This window comes from Malaclemys terrapin, chromosome 7 (assembly GCF_027887155.1).
Source record: "Malaclemys terrapin pileata isolate rMalTer1 chromosome 7, rMalTer1.hap1, whole genome shotgun sequence".
Taxonomy (NCBI): domain Eukaryota; kingdom Metazoa; phylum Chordata; order Testudines; family Emydidae; genus Malaclemys; species Malaclemys terrapin.
Window position 1 is genome coordinate 119,077,327 of NC_071511.1, and position 21,379 is coordinate 119,098,705.

The window sequence follows — 21,379 nt, forward strand, 5'->3', positions numbered from 1 at the left end:
GCCGCCCCAAGCACCTGCTTGCTGGGCTGGTGCCTGGAGCCGGCCCTGCCTGGCAAGAAAATCCTCCAAATATTAATGATTAACCTGTTGAATTGGAGATAGTTCACCTCCCAATGACTTCATAAATATCTGCTTCAATTACCTTTGGTAAATGAAATAACCAAACATTCATTTTCTGATATAGCTGTAAAACTCATCTGAAAAGTTTTCAAAATAAATCACTGTTTAAAAATGTATAGTGTGTAACTTCTAAAAATGAAACCTACATCTACCTCTGAGTTGTGAAGAATATGTATTAAGGTTATAACAACCAACAAGAATGCACTTTTATGTAGAAAACCATGATTAAATCGAGTCTTCCTGACTTGTGACTTAAATCATTATTTAAATCAAATCCACCCTGCCCGCTGTGCTCTTGCCCCTGGCCCCTTCATTCCCCAGGGGGGCCCACAAATATTTTTGGCGCCAGGCCCACAAAAAGTTAATCCGGCCCTGAACAAGACAGGATTTCAAGTCAAATATTGACAATCCCACTAAACATGCCAGGCAAACTTGTTTGTTCCTTTCCTTTCTTAATCATTTTCTGTGCAAAGTCCACAATTAGACTGTTTAGGACAAAGCATTTCTGACAGATTACTGCACTTGCAGGGGTTGAAAGCTCTTGGCCTTCAGCCTCACGTCTCACAACGTGCCCCAGGCCTCTGATAATCCTTTAGAAATACACTGTCCATCAAGTCTTGCTGTTTGACTAGAAACATATTGTGTGTCTGTCTACGTTCCAAAAATCTTTCAAGACATCCAACAGTTGAGTGGTGAGCCACTCAAAACACAGGTGGGTGCTGGGCTGGTAAACCAGACAGAAGCAGAAACAAAGACGAAAGCCCACAAATGTCTACTATACATCTTTATAATTACAATTATCTCTTCCTCTTGCCCTGACTTTCTTTCAGGCCTTCACCAAAGAGTAAAATTTGCGAAAGCATCTAAGTTCCATTGAATGTCAGTGAGATGTAGGCTTCTATTTCACAGTGGCACTTCAGAAAATTTTACCCAGGTCACTTCACCTCTTTGTATATATTTCTCCATCTCCACAGGGGCAGGTACTACTGACCTGCTTCAAAGAAAGTGTGGGAAGATTTTTAAAAAAAATAATGGTTCATATTTGATCATTTCAGTGATCAGTAATAGATTAATTGAAATGACAAAAGGTAAAAAAAAAAAAAAAATCATACAGAGAAGACAATACCGTTTGTATTAAAGTCCTTACACCAATTTGGACCCAGACTAGAAAACTATAACTATGGATTCCAAGAAATCAGCCAAAGAGAAGAATGAAAAGTGTACCACAGACTGACTGGCTGTAAGACATTTTCAAGCAGATATAAAGAAAAATCACCACCACAACTGATGACTCAATGGGAGGGAGAATAGATTCTGTCATAAGAGTGATTCTAGGAGCCATGTAAAATCTCAGAAGTAGTTTATGTGAAATGAGTTTGTATTTCTGCTACCCGATCTTCTCATGTTTGTTTCACCCACCAGTTGCACCGCCTGTCATCCTGCAGTGAGATCAGTGTGGCTTCCCGTGAATGCAGAAGTCCACTCACATGGAGTTCATTGCAGGATTGTAAGAGTTTTGGGGTAGGGATGGTTTTATTATATGTTTTTGCAATGCCTAGCACAGCGGGGCCCTGGAATGGTCGGGGCGTTAGACGCCATTCTAATGTAAGCAGAGTCTGAATGAGCTCTCCCCTGACATCCAGTGATGAGCTGTGGAAGAGGACTTCAGGAGCTGATCTCATTTGCACGGACACACCCACCCTGCCTAGATGCTCTGCATGATGGGATTGCTTCCCCAAATGGTCACTTTGGGCTGGTGTTGGATTCCCAGTCTCCTTGTTATTGGGGCAGGAGTAATAAAGGGTTGTTATCCTTGTTGTGTGAATCCAGGGCAGCAGAACGGTACTTGGCATTTCCTGATGGAGGGACTCACCCTCAACTAAACGGCACTTGCTAGGCTGGGGGGATATGAGTTCCAAAGGCCAGTGAGTTGAGAGAGGGTGGGGACAGGTACTTGTACCTGATGATGTGAGCCTTGCTTTGGGACAGTGTCTCTGATGCAAGAGACTTCCCAGTGTGTACCACCCCACCAACATCTAAAATCATCGAGAGCTGTGTTATGTGGGGGTCCTGAAGACATCTTGGTGCGGCCAGCAGGGTGGCTGCGGAGAGGAGGGGCCGGCGGAGAGTGCCAGAGCAGAGCCCCGCAGAAAGGGGTGGCGAGTGAGTGCATGAGCAGCAAAGCGAGTATGGTGCCTCCTTACCCGGCCCTCCACCCATGGTGGAAGGTGAACTCTGCAGATGCACCTCTGAAATCTGGGTCTGCACTGTCCTAGGACAGCAACGGTGAGCGTGGGTGCAGAGAAGGGACGGGCACATTAAAGGGACTTTTGGGTTGCTGGACTTGAGAACTTGAGGGGAAAAGGACACTGCCCAACTGACTTGGTGGTGGGTCTTTCGCTCTTGGTTTATGTTTATAAACCCTGTTTGCGGTGTTTTCCCAAATTAATGCTGAGTTACTTCCAGGGGCGGCTCTATGTTTTTTGCCACCCCAAGCATGACAGTCAGGCGGCCTTTGGCCGGTCCCGCGCCTTCGGTGTACCCGCCGCCAAATTGCTGCCGAAGCCGCGGGACCGGCGGACCTCCCGCAGGCATGCCGCTGAAGGCAGTCTGACTGCCGCCCTCATGGCAACCGGCACACTGTCCCCCATGGCTTGCCGCCCCAGGCACGCGCTTGCTGCGCTGGTGCCTGGAGCTGCTCCTGGTTACTTCCCTCCTTTTATTAAAAGTCTTTTGCTACACTCAGACTCTGTGCTTGCGAGAGGGGAAGTATTGCCTCTTAGAGGTGCCCAGGTGGTGGTGTGTAATTGTCCCAGGTCACTGGGTGGGGGCTCAAGCTGGTTTTGTGTTGTGTTGTTGAAAAGGAACCTCTAGATACTGAACCCGTTGTTGCTGCCAACTCTGCCTGGCAGAAGGGTTGCACTATTACAAAAACACAACAGCAGCAGTAGCAGCAGCAGCTTCTCATCATTCAGTGGTGACATAAGAAAAGCTTTTGGATTATCACTGGAAAATGATGAAACTTCTTCCCATTGACAAATAGACTGAGCATAGTAGGGGGGGAAAGCACCAAGACAGTTATATCAACAGATGTGAACTCTGACCCATCTCCTATTGCCAGAGCCAGCACTAGGCATAAGCAGACTAAGCAATTGCTAAGGGCCCTGAGCAGCTCAAGGGGGCTCCCTATTCGCTTTTTATTATTTGTCATGTTGGGGGGAGAGGCCACAAATATTCCTGCTTACAGCCCCCAGTGGGCTAGCACCGCCTCTGCCCATTGCTGTGCCAGAACCCTAAGAAACCATCTTCCCAACTTCTCTGATTGAAGCGGAGGTACAGCGTTCTCCAGATCCTTGAAGTCAATACATATTACTCAGTGAGACAAAGCTCAAAGGAGCCCATCCTGTCAGGCCTTTTTGTTTTAAATCAAAGTTAGAGCTGAAAAAGATCTACATTTCCACTCATTTTTTCCCTACTCCTTGTCAGGGCAGGCATATTCCCTGCACTCATTTCTAGATTCAAGGAATTTTTAGACAGAATGACATTATAGCAAAAGTGCACACAGAAAACAAAAATTATGAAACTCACTGCAACTATAAGCACTTAAATATGTGTAATATGCAAAACACAAAATAAACAACGAGGCATCCCAAAGAATTCAACCTGCATCTCCTGACCAGTTGACACTCTAATCCACACATACCAAAATCACGTCATTACATGAGCAGGACCGCCCAGAGGATTCAGGGGGCCTGGGGTCTTCGGCGGCAGGTCCCGGGACGGAAGAAACCCCCGCCGCAGGTCTTCGGGGCACTTAGGGGGCGGGTACCAGAGCGGAAGGACCCCCGGCCACCAAACTGCTGCTGAAGACCCGAGCGAAAGAAGCTCCGGGGGCCTGGGCCCCGCAAGAGTTTTCTGGGGCCCCCGGAGCGAGTGAAGGACCCCACTCCAGGGGTCCCGAAAAACTCTCGTGGGGGCCCCAGGGGTCTGGGGCAAATTGCCCCACTCCCATTCCCCTCCCCCCCGGGCAGCCCTGTACATGAGAATCTCAGCTTTCATTTTAAAAAAGAAAGCCCTCACGATTGCAGAGAAAAGCTTGAAACCATGACCTGAATGTACCGTAAAGGATCTAAAGCAAAAGACAAACAAAAAGAATCCAACACTTAAAAAAAAATTAAGGCTATCTGATTTATTTTTGATGCCTGACTCAATTTTTGAACACTTAGGGTTGGCTGTACTGCTAAAGTATCTTCTCTGTGGGACTCAATAGGCACTCATTTACTACTGTGATGAGTGCCAGAGAAATGGCTCTCAATAATTCTCCCAATGTCAGTGGATTATCCTCAACACCTAGCAGTTTAGGTAAGAATTTCCCCAAAGACTCCTCAAGCACCTTCAGGTTCTTGGTCTTCATGTATGTTCTCCCCCAGCTCTAGTTTTCTTACATGTGAACATGAGCCAATGCCCAATGAAATCAAAGGAAAGCCTCCCATTAGCTTCAGTGAGCTTTGGAACAGGCCCTAAGGTACGACTATTACCCAGGTTTATACAAACAGAGAAATTTACCAATCTAATTTGTCTGCCATCACTTATGCTGGTGGTTTACTGCTTTCATTTCAGAAAACAGGGACAGTGAGGCTAGAGTGGTCAGTTTCACTTTAATTTCCAGTTCTGTTCCATTTAGGTTCTCACGCTGTACCCATTCTCTGCATGCCTCTCGCTTTCATGTTCCCATGCATTCGCTCACTTGTCTCATGTCTGCATTAGCAACATTTAAATTGTGTCCCCTGTCATTTTCCATGAGATTAAAATAAAAGTTATAGTCATGTTATGTTTTGAAACACTCCCAAATTTTAGGTCTAAATGATGTGCCCCTTTAAATATTGGTTGCATCTGTAAAGCAAGGTTATCTATATACTACCTCATTCTTATTGTTATTATAAATTAAGGACACTCCCTGTTCTGAGTGACAGATGAGATCTAAGGGTGTGTAACGTGCTCAGAAATTACAATAGGAACTTCAGAACTGAGCCATTATTTTCACAACAGACCGCGAAGGTCTGGGACCTTGACCTTGGCTGACTGCGTGACAGTGCCGAATTGCCAGCAAGGGGGGTGGACCTAGAAGACAGATGGCCTAATTCATCATACACCAGAAATAAAAAAAGCTGTTCCCAGCATTACAGACGCAGTGATGATTGTAAATTCCACAAATGTGGAGACCTGCCAAACAATTACACACACACGAGTTACTGCAGTTACTGTGCAGTACTCAAGCAAGGTGAAACCTGGAAAGACTAGGAATTGTGAAGAGTCTAACAAATACAGATTACTGGAACATACTCCATGATCTCACTGCCCACTCCCTGGCTGACAGTGACGGGGTATTAATGTCAATTGGTAGGAGCTATTCACTCCTAAATTCCGCAGTGCAAGAGGATGTTAATTACTGCTAAGTTACCAAGGGATATAGCTTTAGATATTATGCAATGTAACCAGCTCCTCTTAACAATTATTTTTATTTCTTAGTACTCACAATGCTAGTGAAAGCTGCTGAGTTGTGTGTCTGGAGAATGAAGTTTTCTATCCACAGGCCAGGGGCGTCAGAGTGGGGCAGGAGAATCCTCCTCACACTGTCTTCACGATAAGCCTCAATCCTTCCCTAGAGGGACAGGAACTCAGGGTGGGAAGGGAGTTTCATGTGCCATGGCCCAGCCGATCCTTGGCTTCTCTGCAGAGACAGAGAAAGGACGCTAATTTGTATCAACTTTTTTGCGGGGGAGGAGTGATGTGGATGCCTGTCCACCTGGAAACTGACTGAACTACTAAACTGACAAAAACCAAAACAATAATACAGTAATACTGGTATTTATAGCACCTTCCACTACCTGAGGATTTCAAAGTATTTCACAGATGTTAATGAATTAAGCTTCAGCACCCTTACAGATGCAAAAAACTGAGGCCACAGAGATGATGCGACTTGGCCAAGATCACCCAGCAAGTCTGTGGCAAAGTTAGAACACAGCCCATGTTCCTAATCTGTAGCCATCATTTTGTAAATCAATATCCAGGCATCAGGCTCTAAGGCCTGCTCTACACTGGGGGTGGGTAGGTCGATCTAAGTTACGCAACTTCAGCTACGTGAATAATGTAGCTGAAGTCGATGTACTTAGACCTACTCACTGCGCTGAGTCGACTGCTGCCGCTCCCCCGTCGACTCTGCCTGTGCCTCTCGCAGCAGTGGAGTACAGGAGTCGATGGGAGAGCGCTTGGGGGTCAATTTATCGCATCTAGACTAGATGCGATAAATCGACCCCCGCTGGATTGATCACTGCCTGCCGATCTGGCCGGTAGTATAGACATACCTTACTAGCTGCTTAGGGTATCTCTGTGCAATCGGTCAGTGTATAAACCATACACTTGCATTCTGGGGCTTCATTCTGAGATTATGTAGGGCCCCATTACATAGAAAACACAGTGTGAACCCCTCATGTGATTCAGCTGAAATTGTAAATCACTGGCAGGCCCTACTCTTTGTGCAACCATTCACTTTGCTGCCAGTTTGCAGGGTGAGGTGGTGTGTCTGGAAAGCAGGAAAGGGGAGGGATCGCTTCTGAGCCAATAAATGTATTTTAAAGCAAACATATTTGAGAATCCGTTTCTTTTTCTTTGCCTGCCAAGTCCCTGGTTCAGGATTCTCTGTCCTTCTGCTGCAGCTGATGATATTTCAGACACGTAAAACAGCACTTCCTAAGGGTATCTCCAACGCCATCACCAACCCCTGCGCAAGCCATTCCTCTCAGTGTGGTTCTTTTTATAAACTCTATCTAAACACAATGCACTGGAAAGTCTGGATATCCTGGGAACTTTCTCTCCAGTTTTATCATGCCAGCTGGAACCAGCTACGCTTCCCCCTCATCTCCATGCACATTCCAGAGTCACTTAACACAGCAGCTCAAAAAAAAAAAAAAAAAAAAAGAGGAAGGAAGGAAAGTAGACAACAAAGAGCAGGGATGTACTGTACTAAATACCTCATTCAGATTCCCATCCAAACAAGGAACACTTCACCAACTACTTGACAAACAGCATAGAGGATTAGACACAAAGGCAAGTCTGTCCTGAGAGAACATCAATTCATTTCTGATGGGCCCAAGAAGTGTATGGATCAGGTTCTGAATTTACCCAAAGTCCAGGTGTGCTTGGGCATGGTGTTTTGTTTCAACCCCGCTCTAGTGCTCTACAGTTGTTTATTTCTAGAAATCAACTGTGATTCAATAAATGCCAACACCTAAATACCTCACAGGCATTCCATTGCTTTTCCTTCCTTTGCTGGGCAACCAAGGTGCAGCTGTATCCTGATCCACACAAAATATCCAGTTCAGCAGCACCTAAAAAGATAAAACTGGGATTGAACTCGCACTGCGGAAAGCGCTGTCCAAGGTGTGTGTCTCACTTCTCAATCTGACCCTTTACGCTTCCACTGTTATTCCAAGATCAGTGTCGGTATTGTTGTTAATTAAGAATTTTGACAAGAAATAATAATTGGGGAAGCAGTCTGGGAGTCTGGAAAAAGTAACTAATTCTAATGCAAGTGAAACATAACATGAAACAGCTGTTGCAGCCTTCCAGTCAGACTGAAAACTGACGCTAGCCCAGCGTGCTTATAAACGGGCACACTAAAAGCATGCAGTTTATTTCACTTGAAGCGAGCAGTTAACACTTAGCTCAAACTTCAGCAATAGAGGAATCTGAAGGTGATCGCACTTTGATCTTACCAAGTGTTACTGTTACTGCACTAATAAAAATCGGCTGGGAGAAAGAACAGCGGGGGGGGGGGGAGGAGGGGGGGAAATGCGCTGAGGCCAAGGCAGAAGGAGAGAATACAACACGGTGTGTTGGGTTCTCCTCCTTGTGATTACTACTGTGCAGCAGGTGCAGGTCAGCTATAGCAGCAGGATTATAGTGCAGGACATGGCAAGCTAGAATGAGTGAAAATCCAAGGATATCAGCCAAATTAGTCTTTCTGTGTATATGAGCCTACTGCTATGGGGAGGAGAGAGACTTCAGGCCAATAACATGGAGTCCATATTTTAAGAAGCAGCTCCCATGAAAATGTATCCATGTGTGATGAGATCCATATCCCACAGGTATTTCTACTCACAGAAAGGCAGGTTAGGGGTTGGGGAGTCTATTTAATTTAATTCCCTATTTAAACAAAAATGCTTTCTTATACACCTAACCAAGGAATGAGGCAGCATTCTAAGCAAACAAACTTATGCTAAAAGCACTTGTGGAACGGTTTAGATTTTATTTCTAGAAAGACAATCCTGAGTATTATAGTAATAGCAAAGCATGGAGTTCATTGTGGCTAATCTGGGATGGAGGCAGAGGCTAGAAATGAAGAACTTGTACAGCATCTGAGGTTTTCCTTCCCTAGAAGAATATTTTGAAAACATACTGGAGGCCACATCCTCAGCATCTGTAAATTGTCATAGCTCCATTAAAGTCGGTGGAAATAGTTGCTCTTAAAAGAGAGAGTGCGTGTGCGCGTGCTCACAGGATAATAATCTGCCTTGAAGACAGTAGAGCAATATCCAGGAGAGTTAGAGAAGTCCTACCAATCCTCTCACCCAGTTTGCTGGCAAAATTACAATAAAAAGTGCCCTCTTCCTGCACATCCCTGCCCCAGAGTGGAATAGGTAAGTGACAGTGATAGGTAAATTCTCTCTCTCTCCCACACAATCGAGAAGCTCACCTGAAAAATAAGTCATCATTCATCTCATTTAAAGCACTCAGATTTTTATTCTACACTGTTCCTGATATTCTCCGTAGTCTCTTGAGTGCTTTCTTTAGCTGTACTGCTGCATTTTGCTTTCGCAGCTTTTGGGTGAGAAGTTCCTTTTAAATAGAGTGATCCTACCCCTCAAGAATGCAGAGAGACTTAGCCAGGTGGCCAAATCTTGGAATTTTGTAGGGGATGTAATTTTTAAAATCAGGGCAGTGATATGTTCCCAGATATTTTACTCCCCACTGGTCAATATAACAACTACTATTTCTTATTTGTATTATTCTATCTACTAGGGGCCCTCAATCAGCACCAAGCCACATTGGCACTAGCACATTTTGTAGGAAGAAACCTCTGCTTTTCCCCATACCCGCAATGACGGTTTAACTCATCGGTTTACTCCAGTTCATCTCCATCTGCTGGTCAAAGCCACAAACTACATTTTGAAACATTCATTAAAATACGGGTTTAAAAGTCCTAGATGCAAATTTAACAATGTCCTGAACCTTAACCCAAGTATCAGAAGATTTAAATCTTTTTAGAAATATAAAAACTCCTTACCAAAGGGATCAGCATCCTATGATGAAATTCCACCCTTAGATTTGGGTAGCTTTGAGAATGAAGGTGAATAACTCCAGTAAACCTTTTTAACAGTTGTGTTCAGATAAACAGGTTGATGGGAGAGGCACAATCCCCGATTCACATACTCCTGTAAATCACAGTATGTGTTTACATATTAATTAAAAGTGCAGAAAAGTGATAAAAAATGGCACCTCCAAACTCCATGTGTCTGTGTGCCTGTCCACTGATTTAACAAAAAACAAACTTTTGCTCCTGTTAGTACTGCAGAGCTAAAAGGCCTTTAAGAGTGAATTGGATTATATGTCACCTTACACATAACCAGCAATTTTGTCTGCTAAATTCAGGTGATAAAATCTTTATTCCTGATGATGGTGTAAGAGGCAGAATGACCAGAGCTTGATTTTTCATATCCAGAGTGAATTTTTAGCACTGGCAGAGAAAAATCATCTTTTGACTTGAAAACTGAGTAAATCTGATCTGAAAGTCACAAAAGTAATACAGTAAATATATAAATTTTAGGAACTTTTCTCTTTAACTACTACACTTTACAATAAACATTTATTGCTATTGAGAGTCCGGTGGCACCTTAAAGACTAACATATTTATTTGGTCATAAGCTTTCGTGGGTAAAAAACCCACTTCTTCCGACCTTGTGGTTTGTGTGGCTACAGACTAACACGGCTACCACTCTGGTATTTATTGCTATTGTTATTGCTTTCATATATTACTAAGGAAATGTTCAGGGGGAAAAAAATCTTTTGTTGTGTCTTTACAGTATATCTGCTCTCACTGCTTCTTCCCTTTCCTTGAAGTAATAATTCAGAAACATCACAATTCTAGTTATGGAAAATATAACACCTGGAAGAAGATTATGACTTCATGGGAAACAAGTACCAACATAAAAATTGTACAAAATTGGCAGAATATTTATCTCCTTAGAAATAAAAAAAAGATTTGTGGAATATATACAGAAGAAAAAATTCTTCCTAAAAGCATTTTAAATATCACCACCTTAAATGCTAGCATGTAGGAGAAACTGAATGGGATTATTCTTGCCAGAGATAGAAAGAAAATAACCTCAATTATTAATATGGCCCTTCCAAATTCACAGTACATTTTGGTCAATTTCACGGTCATAGGATTTTAGAAATCATAACTTTCATGATTTCAGCTATTTAAATCTGAAATTTCATGATATTGTAATTATGCTGACCCATAAAGGAGTTGTGTGTGGGGGGGGGCCCGCAAGATTATTGTGTGTGTGTGGGGGGGGGCGCGTGTTTTGCTGTACTGCTACCCTTACTTCTGCGTTGCTGCTGGCGGCTGCGCTGCCTTCAGAGCTGGGCAATTGGAGAGCAGCGGCTGCTGGCCAGGATCCCAGCTCTGAAGGCAGAGCCATCGCCAGCAGCAGCGCAGAAGTAAGGATGGCATCGTCTGCCATTGCCACCGTTACTTCTGCGCTGCTGCCTGCAGAGCTGGGCCCTCAGTCAGCAGCCGCCATTCTCTGGTCGCTGAGCTCTGAAGGCAGCGCAGAAGTAAGGGTAGCAATACTGCGATCCCCCCCTAAAATAAACTTTTGGGTCAGGACCCCCAATTTGAGAAATGCTGGTCTCCCGCATGAAATCTGTAGAATATAAGATAAAAGCACACAAAAGACCAGATTTCACGGTCTGGGACGCGTTATTCAGGACTGTGAATTTGGTAGGGCCCTAATTATTAATCTTTTGTAGTACCATAGCACCCAGAAGCCCCAGTCATGGACCATTATGCTAGGTGCTGTACAAACAGAACAAAAATATGATGGTTACTGTCTCAAGGAGCTTACAATCTAAGAATAAGACAAGAGACAAAAGATGGATACAGACAGATGGGGGAATACAAGGAAACAATGAGACAGTATTGGTCAGTATGATAGGGAGAGGTATCTGTACACCAATCATCTAACAGTTGTCCAATTTGTTGTCAGTATGTCATGCCATGTTGTCATTATGGTAGATAATGACGTGGGTTTGCAGATGTTTATGGGGAGCGCCTCCCAAGCGTGACAGGCAGCATGTGGAGAAAGCAGGAAGGTGCTTGTTTGAAAATTTAACAAAGTGGGTGATGGAAGCTGGTATCATGGGCTGATCAAAGGTTGTCCGTAGAGGTGTTTGAGACCCCTGGCCTACATTCTGATGTGCCTTCCTAAAGAATGTCACTAGCGCTGAGAGACAATTTGGGGAATCTATGTACAGCTTATGAATTTCAATTTGATTTTATAAGCTTTTGTATCCTCATTTTATGACTCTACTGTGCAGTGCCTTGTGCACCTTGTGCTAAGACATGTTGACACCACTCCTCCCTATCTGTGAACAGGCTAATTGTTAAGGACTATCAAACACCTGCATAGATATTACCTGGGGAGAACAAGAGTAATTGTATCATAGGGAAAAAACAGTTTTTCCCCTGGCAACTTCTCTGCAAGGGTCTGGGCTTGGAGAATGTGTAACATCCCCAGAAGCAGAACAAAAGGAACCAGATGTTGGTAGTGGGACTTACAAATTCAAAGAACTCTCAAAGCAAGGAACAGGAAGCTCTGGGCAGGAGACGGGATCAGAGGATTATGCTTTTGTAGGAGAGGGGTCCTGTTTAACTGTAGTATCAGCCAAAGTCAAAGGAAGCTAGACAGAGCAGAGAGAGAAATTGAGCTATGATTCAGAGAAGCTATGAGCTGCAGGAGGATCCAGGACATCCAAGAGGGCTCTGAGTGTCCTTCCTGAGCAAGTTGTACCCTTCTATACCAATATTCCAGTCATACATATTAACCCACCAGGTCTCTGTGATGCCAACTATGTCATAGTTGTTTTTATTTACTAGCATTTCAAGTTCTTCCTGCTTATTCCCCATACATCTCGCATTAGTATAGACATCTAAGATACAGATTTGATTCTCACCCCCCTCCCCCCCCCCGCAGTTCTGTCTTGTCTCTCCCTTATCTCTGCTAAAACAGCCCATGCCTCTACCCCCTCACCCCCAAATTCCAACCCTTCTCCCAGGTCTCCATGTTTTTGACTTACCATATTTTGACTTATTATTTTTGCCTTTTTATAAAGTAATGGTGTTTAGAATCCTCTTCAAAGATCAGCTCTGTGTCTGTGTGTTTCACCTATCACATGCCCCTGAAAAGGTGAACTGTGAACCCAAAGTGCTCACATGGTGGAACTTCGGGGAGTGGGTGTACTTAAACTACAGGAGAGACTGGGCAGGGTATGTGAGAGAAAGCACAGGTCCAGAGACATAAGGCAACTGAGCCACATGGTCCCATTTCTATGAAGGGATAACGGACAGAGACCAAGCAAGGCCAAAGGCCAAGGAAAGAGACCGTGCGTAAGTCTACTGAGACACAGGGAAACTCAAGAGCACACGGGTACATAGTGTAATGGACTCGACCACAGCAACCATGTGAGTGTCCAGCAACCTTTATCAGAGCTATGCGAGAAAAGCTAATACTCACTTTTCTAGGGTGGTTGGCTGTAGAACTCCAGTAATCCATCCCAGAGAAACTAATAGAACATAGCTGAGATCACCAGAACATTGTGGTTATTATTTATTTATATTATGCTGCCATCTAAAGGCCAGGCTCCCACTGTGCAAGCACTATTCAAATAAAGTGCAAGTCCCTGCCCCAGAGAGCTTTCTGTTTCCACTCACATCAGAAATATAATTTGACCATATCAATGAATGAAATGTCCTGCTTGAGGTCTGTCTGGCTACCAAAAAGTATTAGTGAAATTAATGCAGAAACTAGACTGATCTACACTTCTGAGACCCAGACTGTTGTCCAGTTCCAGAGGCAAAAGTCCCTGCTTCAAGAGGTCTGATGTTTTCTGCAATTGCAGGGGAGGTTCCTTGGCTATCTATCAAGTCTGAAGTGCCTTCTGGGCCAGCAACTGACGAGTTGGAGGACTTCAGCTCTCCTATTTCCTCTTTTTCTGCATCCTTTATGTGAACTGTCTTGGGAAAAAAAATCATTTTCATTGCCAAAGAAGCTGTGGCCTCTGGTTACTCCCTGATTTTGGAAGGGATATAAAGAAACATTCATGCTTCAATCATAAGCAAATCTCTACTGGGAAGTGGTTCATGTCCCCAGAAGGAATTTCTGGAGGCACATTTTGAGAAATCCCATTCAGGGGTTAACCAGACAGATGGTGCTAGCAATCGCAGCCACTGGAGATAACTTGCTACAGATGACCACTACCAGGAAATGGCTGAGGCAGTGAAGATTTTGTTCTTTGCTAAAATCTTTTAACAAGGCTCGTAAAATTGTGGTGAGAGGCAGGCCTGCTTTGAGCACTGAACAAGTAATGCTCCTACATTGGGTTCAAAAGTTGTAGAGTAGCCTGGTTGGACACTTGTGGGTGAAGGCATCTATGCTCAGGAAAAGATTATCCATTTTCCTTGGATAATCGGCAAATTTGTCAACTTCTCGGTGACTTGTATCTCTCTGATTAAATACTTCTTTAGTTAGGGAATAGTTCTGAATAATCAATAAAGTGCCTGATCAGGCAGTCTGCTTTCTGATTTAAGAAACGCCTTTGTGGAACTGGCTTCACGGGCAAGATAGGAGACTGCCCAATGTACAGTGTATCCATTATTTCAGAGTGGAATTTTGAGCTTGTGGTCCCATCTCTCATGTTTTTCAGGCATCATACTAGCATTGTAGTAGATTGCAGAAGTCAACCCTGAAGTTGTTGCTTGAAGCTAATTACCAGGTTCATTGCCCTTAGCAATAACATTTATTCTCCCCTTCCTCCACCCTCCACTTTTGAGAGTCTCAACCCCCAACCTGTAAGATGTTGCACCGTACGCTCCTCATGCCAAGAGGCTTGGATCAGCTATCTGTACTCAAATTTCTTTTAGCGGGGTACCCTCTCCTTCCTGGATCACTCTTCCAATTACAGGAACGTGTATCAAAGAATGCAGACATGCCTCTGCATCATGTCTGGTGAGTCTTCCAGATTCTCAGTAGGTGCCTTTTGTTTCATGTGGAGCCTTATCTGTGGTACAATATCTATGTGAGACTAACAGTCCCAGAAGTTGAAGGCAGAGATGCATCACTGACTGTTGGCTTGCATTCTTTACATTCAGGATCTGGAACTTCTTAAGAATCTTTCTGTGATGGGATCTCTGTTCACTCACAGGTGGGAGAGTTTCTGAACTAGCTGGAGTGAGCACTCCATCAGATAAACTATGAATTTGTGTGCGGGGGGGGGGGGGGGGGGGGGGGGGAGTGGCAGAAACTGAATGGGAGGGTCTTATAGCGCAAATGAGTTTGTGTGGACAAATATTAGGCAGTGACATAGCCTTAGGGATATACAGAGGTTAGCATCCACTAGATTCACTTAAAGTCTTAGAGATATCACATCCTGAATGTGACTTTCACCATCCGTTTGTTCAGTCGTTGTAGGTCTGGTATTGTTGCTATTACTCCTCCTCCTATTTTCTGTAGAGTGAACAATATGGACTGAAGTCCTAAGGATTTTTCTATGAATGAAACAGGTTCTACTGCTCTTGTGTGCAATTTCCTTCTTGATAATTTGGTTTGTCTAGGTCCCTTGCTATCAGAGATTAAATGAACAACAGATGAGGTTCTAGAAAAATAATCATAGAAAACTCTCCAGTACCCCCCCCCCCTGAAGTCTAATGGATCCAGGTATTTGTAAGTGAGAGACTTTGACCCCCTAGATGGCTTTTTGGCTGCTGACACAACCTGCCCTACTTATGCAGAACTTTGGAGCTGAAAAGATGCAGTAGGGATTATTGTTATTTTGGCACGGGTGTTTCCAAGGTTCAAGGGCTGCTTGCTGGGGTATGAGGCATCCTTTCTTCAATATCTCTAAATGTAGTAGGGTCAAAAGGAAAGTCTCTGTCTTGACAGATGATTTACAAATTTTTAGAGGCCTCTAATAAGGGCTTGCCAGTATTTTCTCCTACTATTTCATCCAGTATTTTGTTCAACATTTGACAGCCTGTGAAAACGGATGCACACAAATTTCGAATGTTTTTCTGCTGAGTCACAGATGGCATCTGGATACAGAATTTGATTCTTTTGTCTAAGCTGCAATTTGCATGGCATCCATCCATGCAAAGGAGAATAAATGGGAAGTTAGATGTATACAGAAGAGAATGAGACACATTATTTTGCCTCTTATTTCCTATGCGTAGCCAGATCCTACATGTCCACAGTCTTTACCTGGACTGATGGAAAGGGAATCCTGTAAAGAGAAGACAACTCCAAACACCACATCTGAATTACAGCCATAAAACCAACTGTTTAATTGAAGCTATTTAAAAAAACATGTGAGGCGGTATAAATGATAAAATTATAATTAGGAAGGAATAGCTAGCACTTTTCAAAAAAGCTTTAAAACAGCAACAGGACACTTTACAAAAAGATTTGTAGGGATAAAGTTTTCAAACTACAGGTATTGTATAAAGGTAACACAGGTATCTTATAAAAGAATACAGCAACAGAGACAAAATGGGTACTCAAGCTCCTCTGAAACTAATAATCTTCTTGATTAAAATGTATGTTCAAAAACTATTTTAACAATGACTAAATATTTCAGATTTTAATTTACAGCTCCCCGGTGTAGGCATCACACTATACACGTCTTCCAAGCAAATTGGCAATACATTTCTATTTAACCATGAGTGGTGTCATCTTCCACAAAGTCTTTGGCCATCTCTGCTGTGATCACATCAATATGACTAACCTAATGGGGAAAAAATAGATATATATTAAAAGTAATGTCTCCTAGATAGTGAAGGCCTCACTTTGAGAAAGTGCCAAATGAGACCCAGTGATTGGACTATAATAGTGTCAATTGAGATGAATGGCTCTAGAACACTGGAAGATTGGGATTATGTGAACTGCAGGTTTTACCGCCTTTTCAAAAGAGAGATTGATGACAATGGTCAGAATCGGTACTCTTCAAGCCCAGACACCAACAGCTCACATGCATCTCTGTTGTGAATACATTATAGACATGCAACAAATGAATCCTTGCTATTTTAATCATGATTCTGTCATGAGGGAAGTGGAGACTTCCAACCATGCTGCACAGGCAAATCAAGCAGCGGCTATGTGATGTGGACACAGATCCACTAGACACTTGGTCATCTAAGGTCACTGTCTATCACTTGTGACTCTAAACAAAACTGAAAATTTAATTTTCCAGCCCATTGAGCTAGCTTAGTCTCACCAAATGTTCAATACCAGCAACATAATTTTGTTATATTTATTTATAGCCAAATATTTACCTTGTTTCTGAATTTTACACCATAGAACTTATCAGCCGACTCAAGCAGTTCAGGCCTAAAAGTTGTTGTAATAAACTGGGCATGTTCAGCTAGTTCCATAATCATATCTGAAAAATAAGGATATCCTTAAGCCAGCTCTCTTTTCAATAAACAGGCCACAATTCTTACTAAGAGGCAAACAATAACAGTTGCTCTTTTCTTGGTGAACAAAAAACAAAAGTGCCCAATTTTTATTAGATTTTACATGTAGTAACATCAATTATGTGTTATAAGAAATACCACCATTTGGTGTACCAATGAATTGACCCTTTATGATAAGTCACAGAAGTTTGATTTAGTAAGCATTCATCTCATTTCAGTCATAAGATATGCATGCTGCAAAAAGTTGGATTCAGAAAAATCTATTTGCCTATTTCAGAGCCAGAGTAAAACTTTTCCCCAATTGTAATCTTTTAAGCAGATCTTTTAGAAATTGTATGCTATACGTAGACATTTCTTAAAATTAATTTTGCAATGACTTTTTGAAAGATACAAAGATAACATAGCCAAAGTAATACAATTTTCTGTATTTACTGCATCCTGTCATGCATGTAGAAACAGTAACATATGTCCCTTTACTATGAAAAAAATTGTTTATTTGAATAAACAAACATTATTTTTAGCCAGATTATTCTTTATTGAGGAAGAAACAAACAAAACCTTTACCTGAAACCGCCTTTCTGTGCTGAGCATCCAGAGCTTGGTCAATTTCATCAAACAGGTAAAAAGGAGCTGGATCACATTTCTGGATAGCAAAAATCAGAGCTAGGGCCACCAAGGACTTCTGTCCACCTGAAAGTTGCTGCATTTCTCTCATTTCACCCTGTTTTCCTGTAAATGACACCTAAGAACATGCCATAACAGGAGTTAACTCTACTGTATTAGGACATCAAATATTGCTGTACGGTGTTTGAATTTAATTATTCATTATAACTTCACTTTCTAGCGCTCATTTTTAGAAACATAATTACTGGTCTACTAAAAGAATACTACAAATATTGAAATGCAAAGATTTTCTTTACCCTAATCCCAACTCCTGTGAACTGGTCTACAGATGGCACACTGCTCTGAGATCCAGATCCCCTCTCGCTCTCAGCACTGCCTTCACCCTCATCCTGGGATTGACTGCCCTCCACATCTCCTTTCTTCATCACTAGCGTGGCTTTGCCACCAGGTACTAACTTCTGGAACACCTCACTGAAGTTTTTTGACACCTTGGAAAACAAAAAGTGAATGTCAATTCAGGTTCATCTATATGCAAACAGACACAGTCTAATCTGAAAAGCAGATTACAACAGCTATTTTTACATGATATTATACTAATAGATTATCCTTAAAGAACAGAGATATGCTTGCATACTATAATTCACAGCATTTACTGTAGAAATCCAGTAAACAAGAAAAATTGGCTTTTTAAAATTTTTCATCCTTTTTGTAAGGTCTATGGAAAGGGACAAGACTCATACTATTATAAGACAGTAAACACCACAGGATAAACTTGCTGCTTCCCCAGGGCATGATCCAAAGCCCAGTGAAGCCAATGGAAACTCATGGACTTCAATGGGCTTTAGAGTAGGCCCAAATTAAACAGGATATGGGAGTGCTGTAGAGAGCGTTCACCTTGCATTGTATGCAAAATGTGCCCTCACACCCTTGATCTATATTAGGAGCAGCTTTGATGAGTTCCAAAAAGAATCTTACCCAGTTCCAAGGTGAATTCTGAAGGTAGAGGATTTAAACTAGGGGGTTCTCTATAGATGGCTCTTATACGTAGTACATAATGAGTACGAGCCAAAAGAAAAAGGTGTTTTAAAGTGCTTTGAGAATCTTACTGGCTCTTAACACAACTCAAGCATTGATCTGTTCCATCCTACAAAGTTACAGCACAGAAAAACTAAATTTTCTTCCGACTTCATAGTCTTATCTAATGGCTTCCAGTATTACCTGTTTGAAAGTAAGTTGGATAGCTTCATATTTTCTGAGTTCAAGGACATTCATCAGCTCCATAATAGATTTGTAGCCCCTATCCAGCTCCTCCTGTCGTTTTATCAGCTTCTCCTTCTGCTCTGAGAAGTTAACAAACTGGTCTAAAGCTTTTTTATTGACATGGCTGTATTTTTTCAGCTCTGTGTTGCACTGCTCCAGCTTACGGAATAACTGAGGAAAAATAACACAAAAAAAAGATATCTTTGGGTTCTATTCCAGTTTGACATTCAAGAGGTGTGGCGCTACACCCCCAGGCAAGATCATGTTATGCTTTTGCGATAAAACCAAGCACACTTGTTACCTGTTTTAAACTCAATGTCTGATATTTTTCAAAGGCCTCCTGTGGAAGTGAGCCCAATTCTCTGATTTTCTTCATGCATTCCTCCTTCTTCTTGAGAAGCATGCCTTGCCGATTTGTCATCTTTTCAAGTTCTTTTGTGTCATGGTTAATTGCATCCATGTGTTCCTTCTCCATGTTCTTCCAGCGTTCCATACTTTTTTGGAGGTCTTTAATCCCTGCTTCTGTTTTGTCAATTGAGTTATCCAGATCTGAGATGTGAAAAAGCAAAGTGGGATATTATGCCTGTGTAAAATTAGCAGTTATCCAGCCACTGACCTATTAAAAAAAAAATAATCAGAAAGCCTACAGAGTAAAGATGTTTAAAAAAAAAAAAAAAGGCAAGTTACCCATGAGGTTAAAAAAGCTGAAAAAAAAGTTTCATGGATATCTTATATAATTAAAAATCTTATTGAAGAAAGTATATAGAATTCTGAGTCAAAACTTTGGGACTATTTCTTACATTAAAGAAACTCTAGTATAAGGCTGTGCTAAACTTGGCTATTTGGCATGAAAACCACTGAAATCTGTGACTGTCACATGACTTCATGCAAAACCCTAAGACTGACCAGGTTTGCCTGAAACTGAGGTCATGATCATAAACCTTAAAGAGGCACATAGTGTAAGTCAGGACCCAGGTTAGACCCGTGAATCATTTAAGTGCAGTATCCTGTCTAACACTGGCTAATATTATATAGTTTAGGAGAACGTGTCAAGACTCCATAAACAATTATGCAAGAATGTGCCCATAAGGAAGGTTTCTTTCTAACTCCCAGGAGTTAGTGGTTGACTTGTCTTTAAACCTGAGGGCTGATATCTCCTTCACAATTACTTACTAGGATTAAAATATCATACACGTTTTTATCCTTTATGGATTACTACAAAATTATTTGCGTCAGTAATATTTTGTTAAATGAGTTTCCCAGGCTAATTATATATTGTGTAAAAATGTTCTTTTATCAGTTTGAAATTTATTTCAATGTTATTAGTTGCCTCTTATCTCATGTTATGCTCAATTCTTTTACCAAAATGAATACCATTGGCACATTACACCCCAGATTCTTCAGAGAAATGTAAGTAAAAATGAAGCTACAGAAGGAAGTTACAAAACTGCACAGTGCATTGCAAAAAACAGAAAGCCATTTACAGATGAGGAATATATATAAAAAGTTTTTCTCAGCAGTTCGGAGGTTTTGTTCAATGATTTGCCAAATAAAGATACGATCATTTCTAGAATAAAAGAACTGCCTGTCTCTGCCAGAACAGTTTAGAGAGGCATAAGCAAAATGGCAGAAAACATTAATGAAAAGCAGATGACTGCATTAAAAGACTGACAGCCATGTTTAGCATTGCAGTTGATCAGAGCATGAATATAAACAACGTTCCATGTTTGGCTGTTGTTGCAAGATATTGTGCTTCTGACGAAATCCAAGAGGAACTTTGTTGCCTAAAACCCCTGCATGGCACAACAAAGGGGGAAGATATAGTGGAAAGTTTTGTAAACCATTTTGAAGAACGAGGAGTTGACATCAGAAAAATATTTTGTGTGACAACAGATGGCGCTCCTGCCATGGTCAGAAAACAGAAGGGATTTGTAAAGTTACTTGAAGATCAAATTGGCCGCCCTACAGTCAAATTTCGCTATATCATCCATCAAGAAAACCTGTGTGATAAAATTTCTAATTCAGATCTTAATAATGTGATGAATACAGTGGTGCGAATTGTGAATTTCCTTGTTGGTCGATCTGCTTTGACTCAGACAGTTTCAAGCACTGCTAGAAGAGAGGGACAGTGCTTATAACGACATTCCACTTCACAGCAATATTTGGTGGATAAGTCGTGGCAAGGTTTTGGTGCTTTTTGTAAACTGTTTTGATGCAATCAAGGCCTTTTTGTCAGAAAAAGCACTAAAATACCCCAAACTGGATGATGACAAATGGTTGTGTAAGCTCATGTTTCTAACTGACATCACCGCTCACCTAAACGAACTCAACCTCTGTCTCCAGGGTGCAGGGCAAACGGTTCTGGATCTTTATGAAGCCTGGAAAGCATTCATTGTAAAACTAGCAGTTTTTTCTCGGGATATTTGAACTTCGACTTTCCGCTACTTCCAACACATAAAAGAGCTATCGACACGTTGCACTGTCAGTGTCGATGAGATTGGAATGTACATGCAAGAACTGGAATCAGAATTTTCTGACAGATTTCAAGATTTTCAGTGATTTGGC

At 42.0% G+C, this 21,379-nt stretch overlaps 1 protein-coding gene across 1 annotated transcript in view; it reads right to left on the bottom strand.

Annotated features, from left to right (window-relative positions):
* Window positions 1–15,774: 15,774 nt before the first annotated feature.
* SMC3 (structural maintenance of chromosomes 3) overlaps window positions 15,775–21,379 on the bottom strand; it is a 50,952-nt gene continuing 45,347 nt past the window's right edge. The window contains exons 24-29 of the mRNA XM_054033765.1: window positions 19,116–19,363; window positions 18,773–18,985; window positions 17,851–18,042; window positions 17,495–17,672; window positions 16,790–16,896; window positions 15,775–16,242 (exon numbers count right to left, since the gene is read on the bottom strand). Coding sequence (XP_053889740.1) covers window positions 16,171–16,242; window positions 16,790–16,896; window positions 17,495–17,672; window positions 17,851–18,042; window positions 18,773–18,985; window positions 19,116–19,363 — 1,010 coding nt within the window. The 3' untranslated portion in view covers window positions 15,775–16,170. The remainder of the gene's footprint in view (window positions 16,243–16,789; window positions 16,897–17,494; window positions 17,673–17,850; window positions 18,043–18,772; window positions 18,986–19,115; window positions 19,364–21,379) is intronic.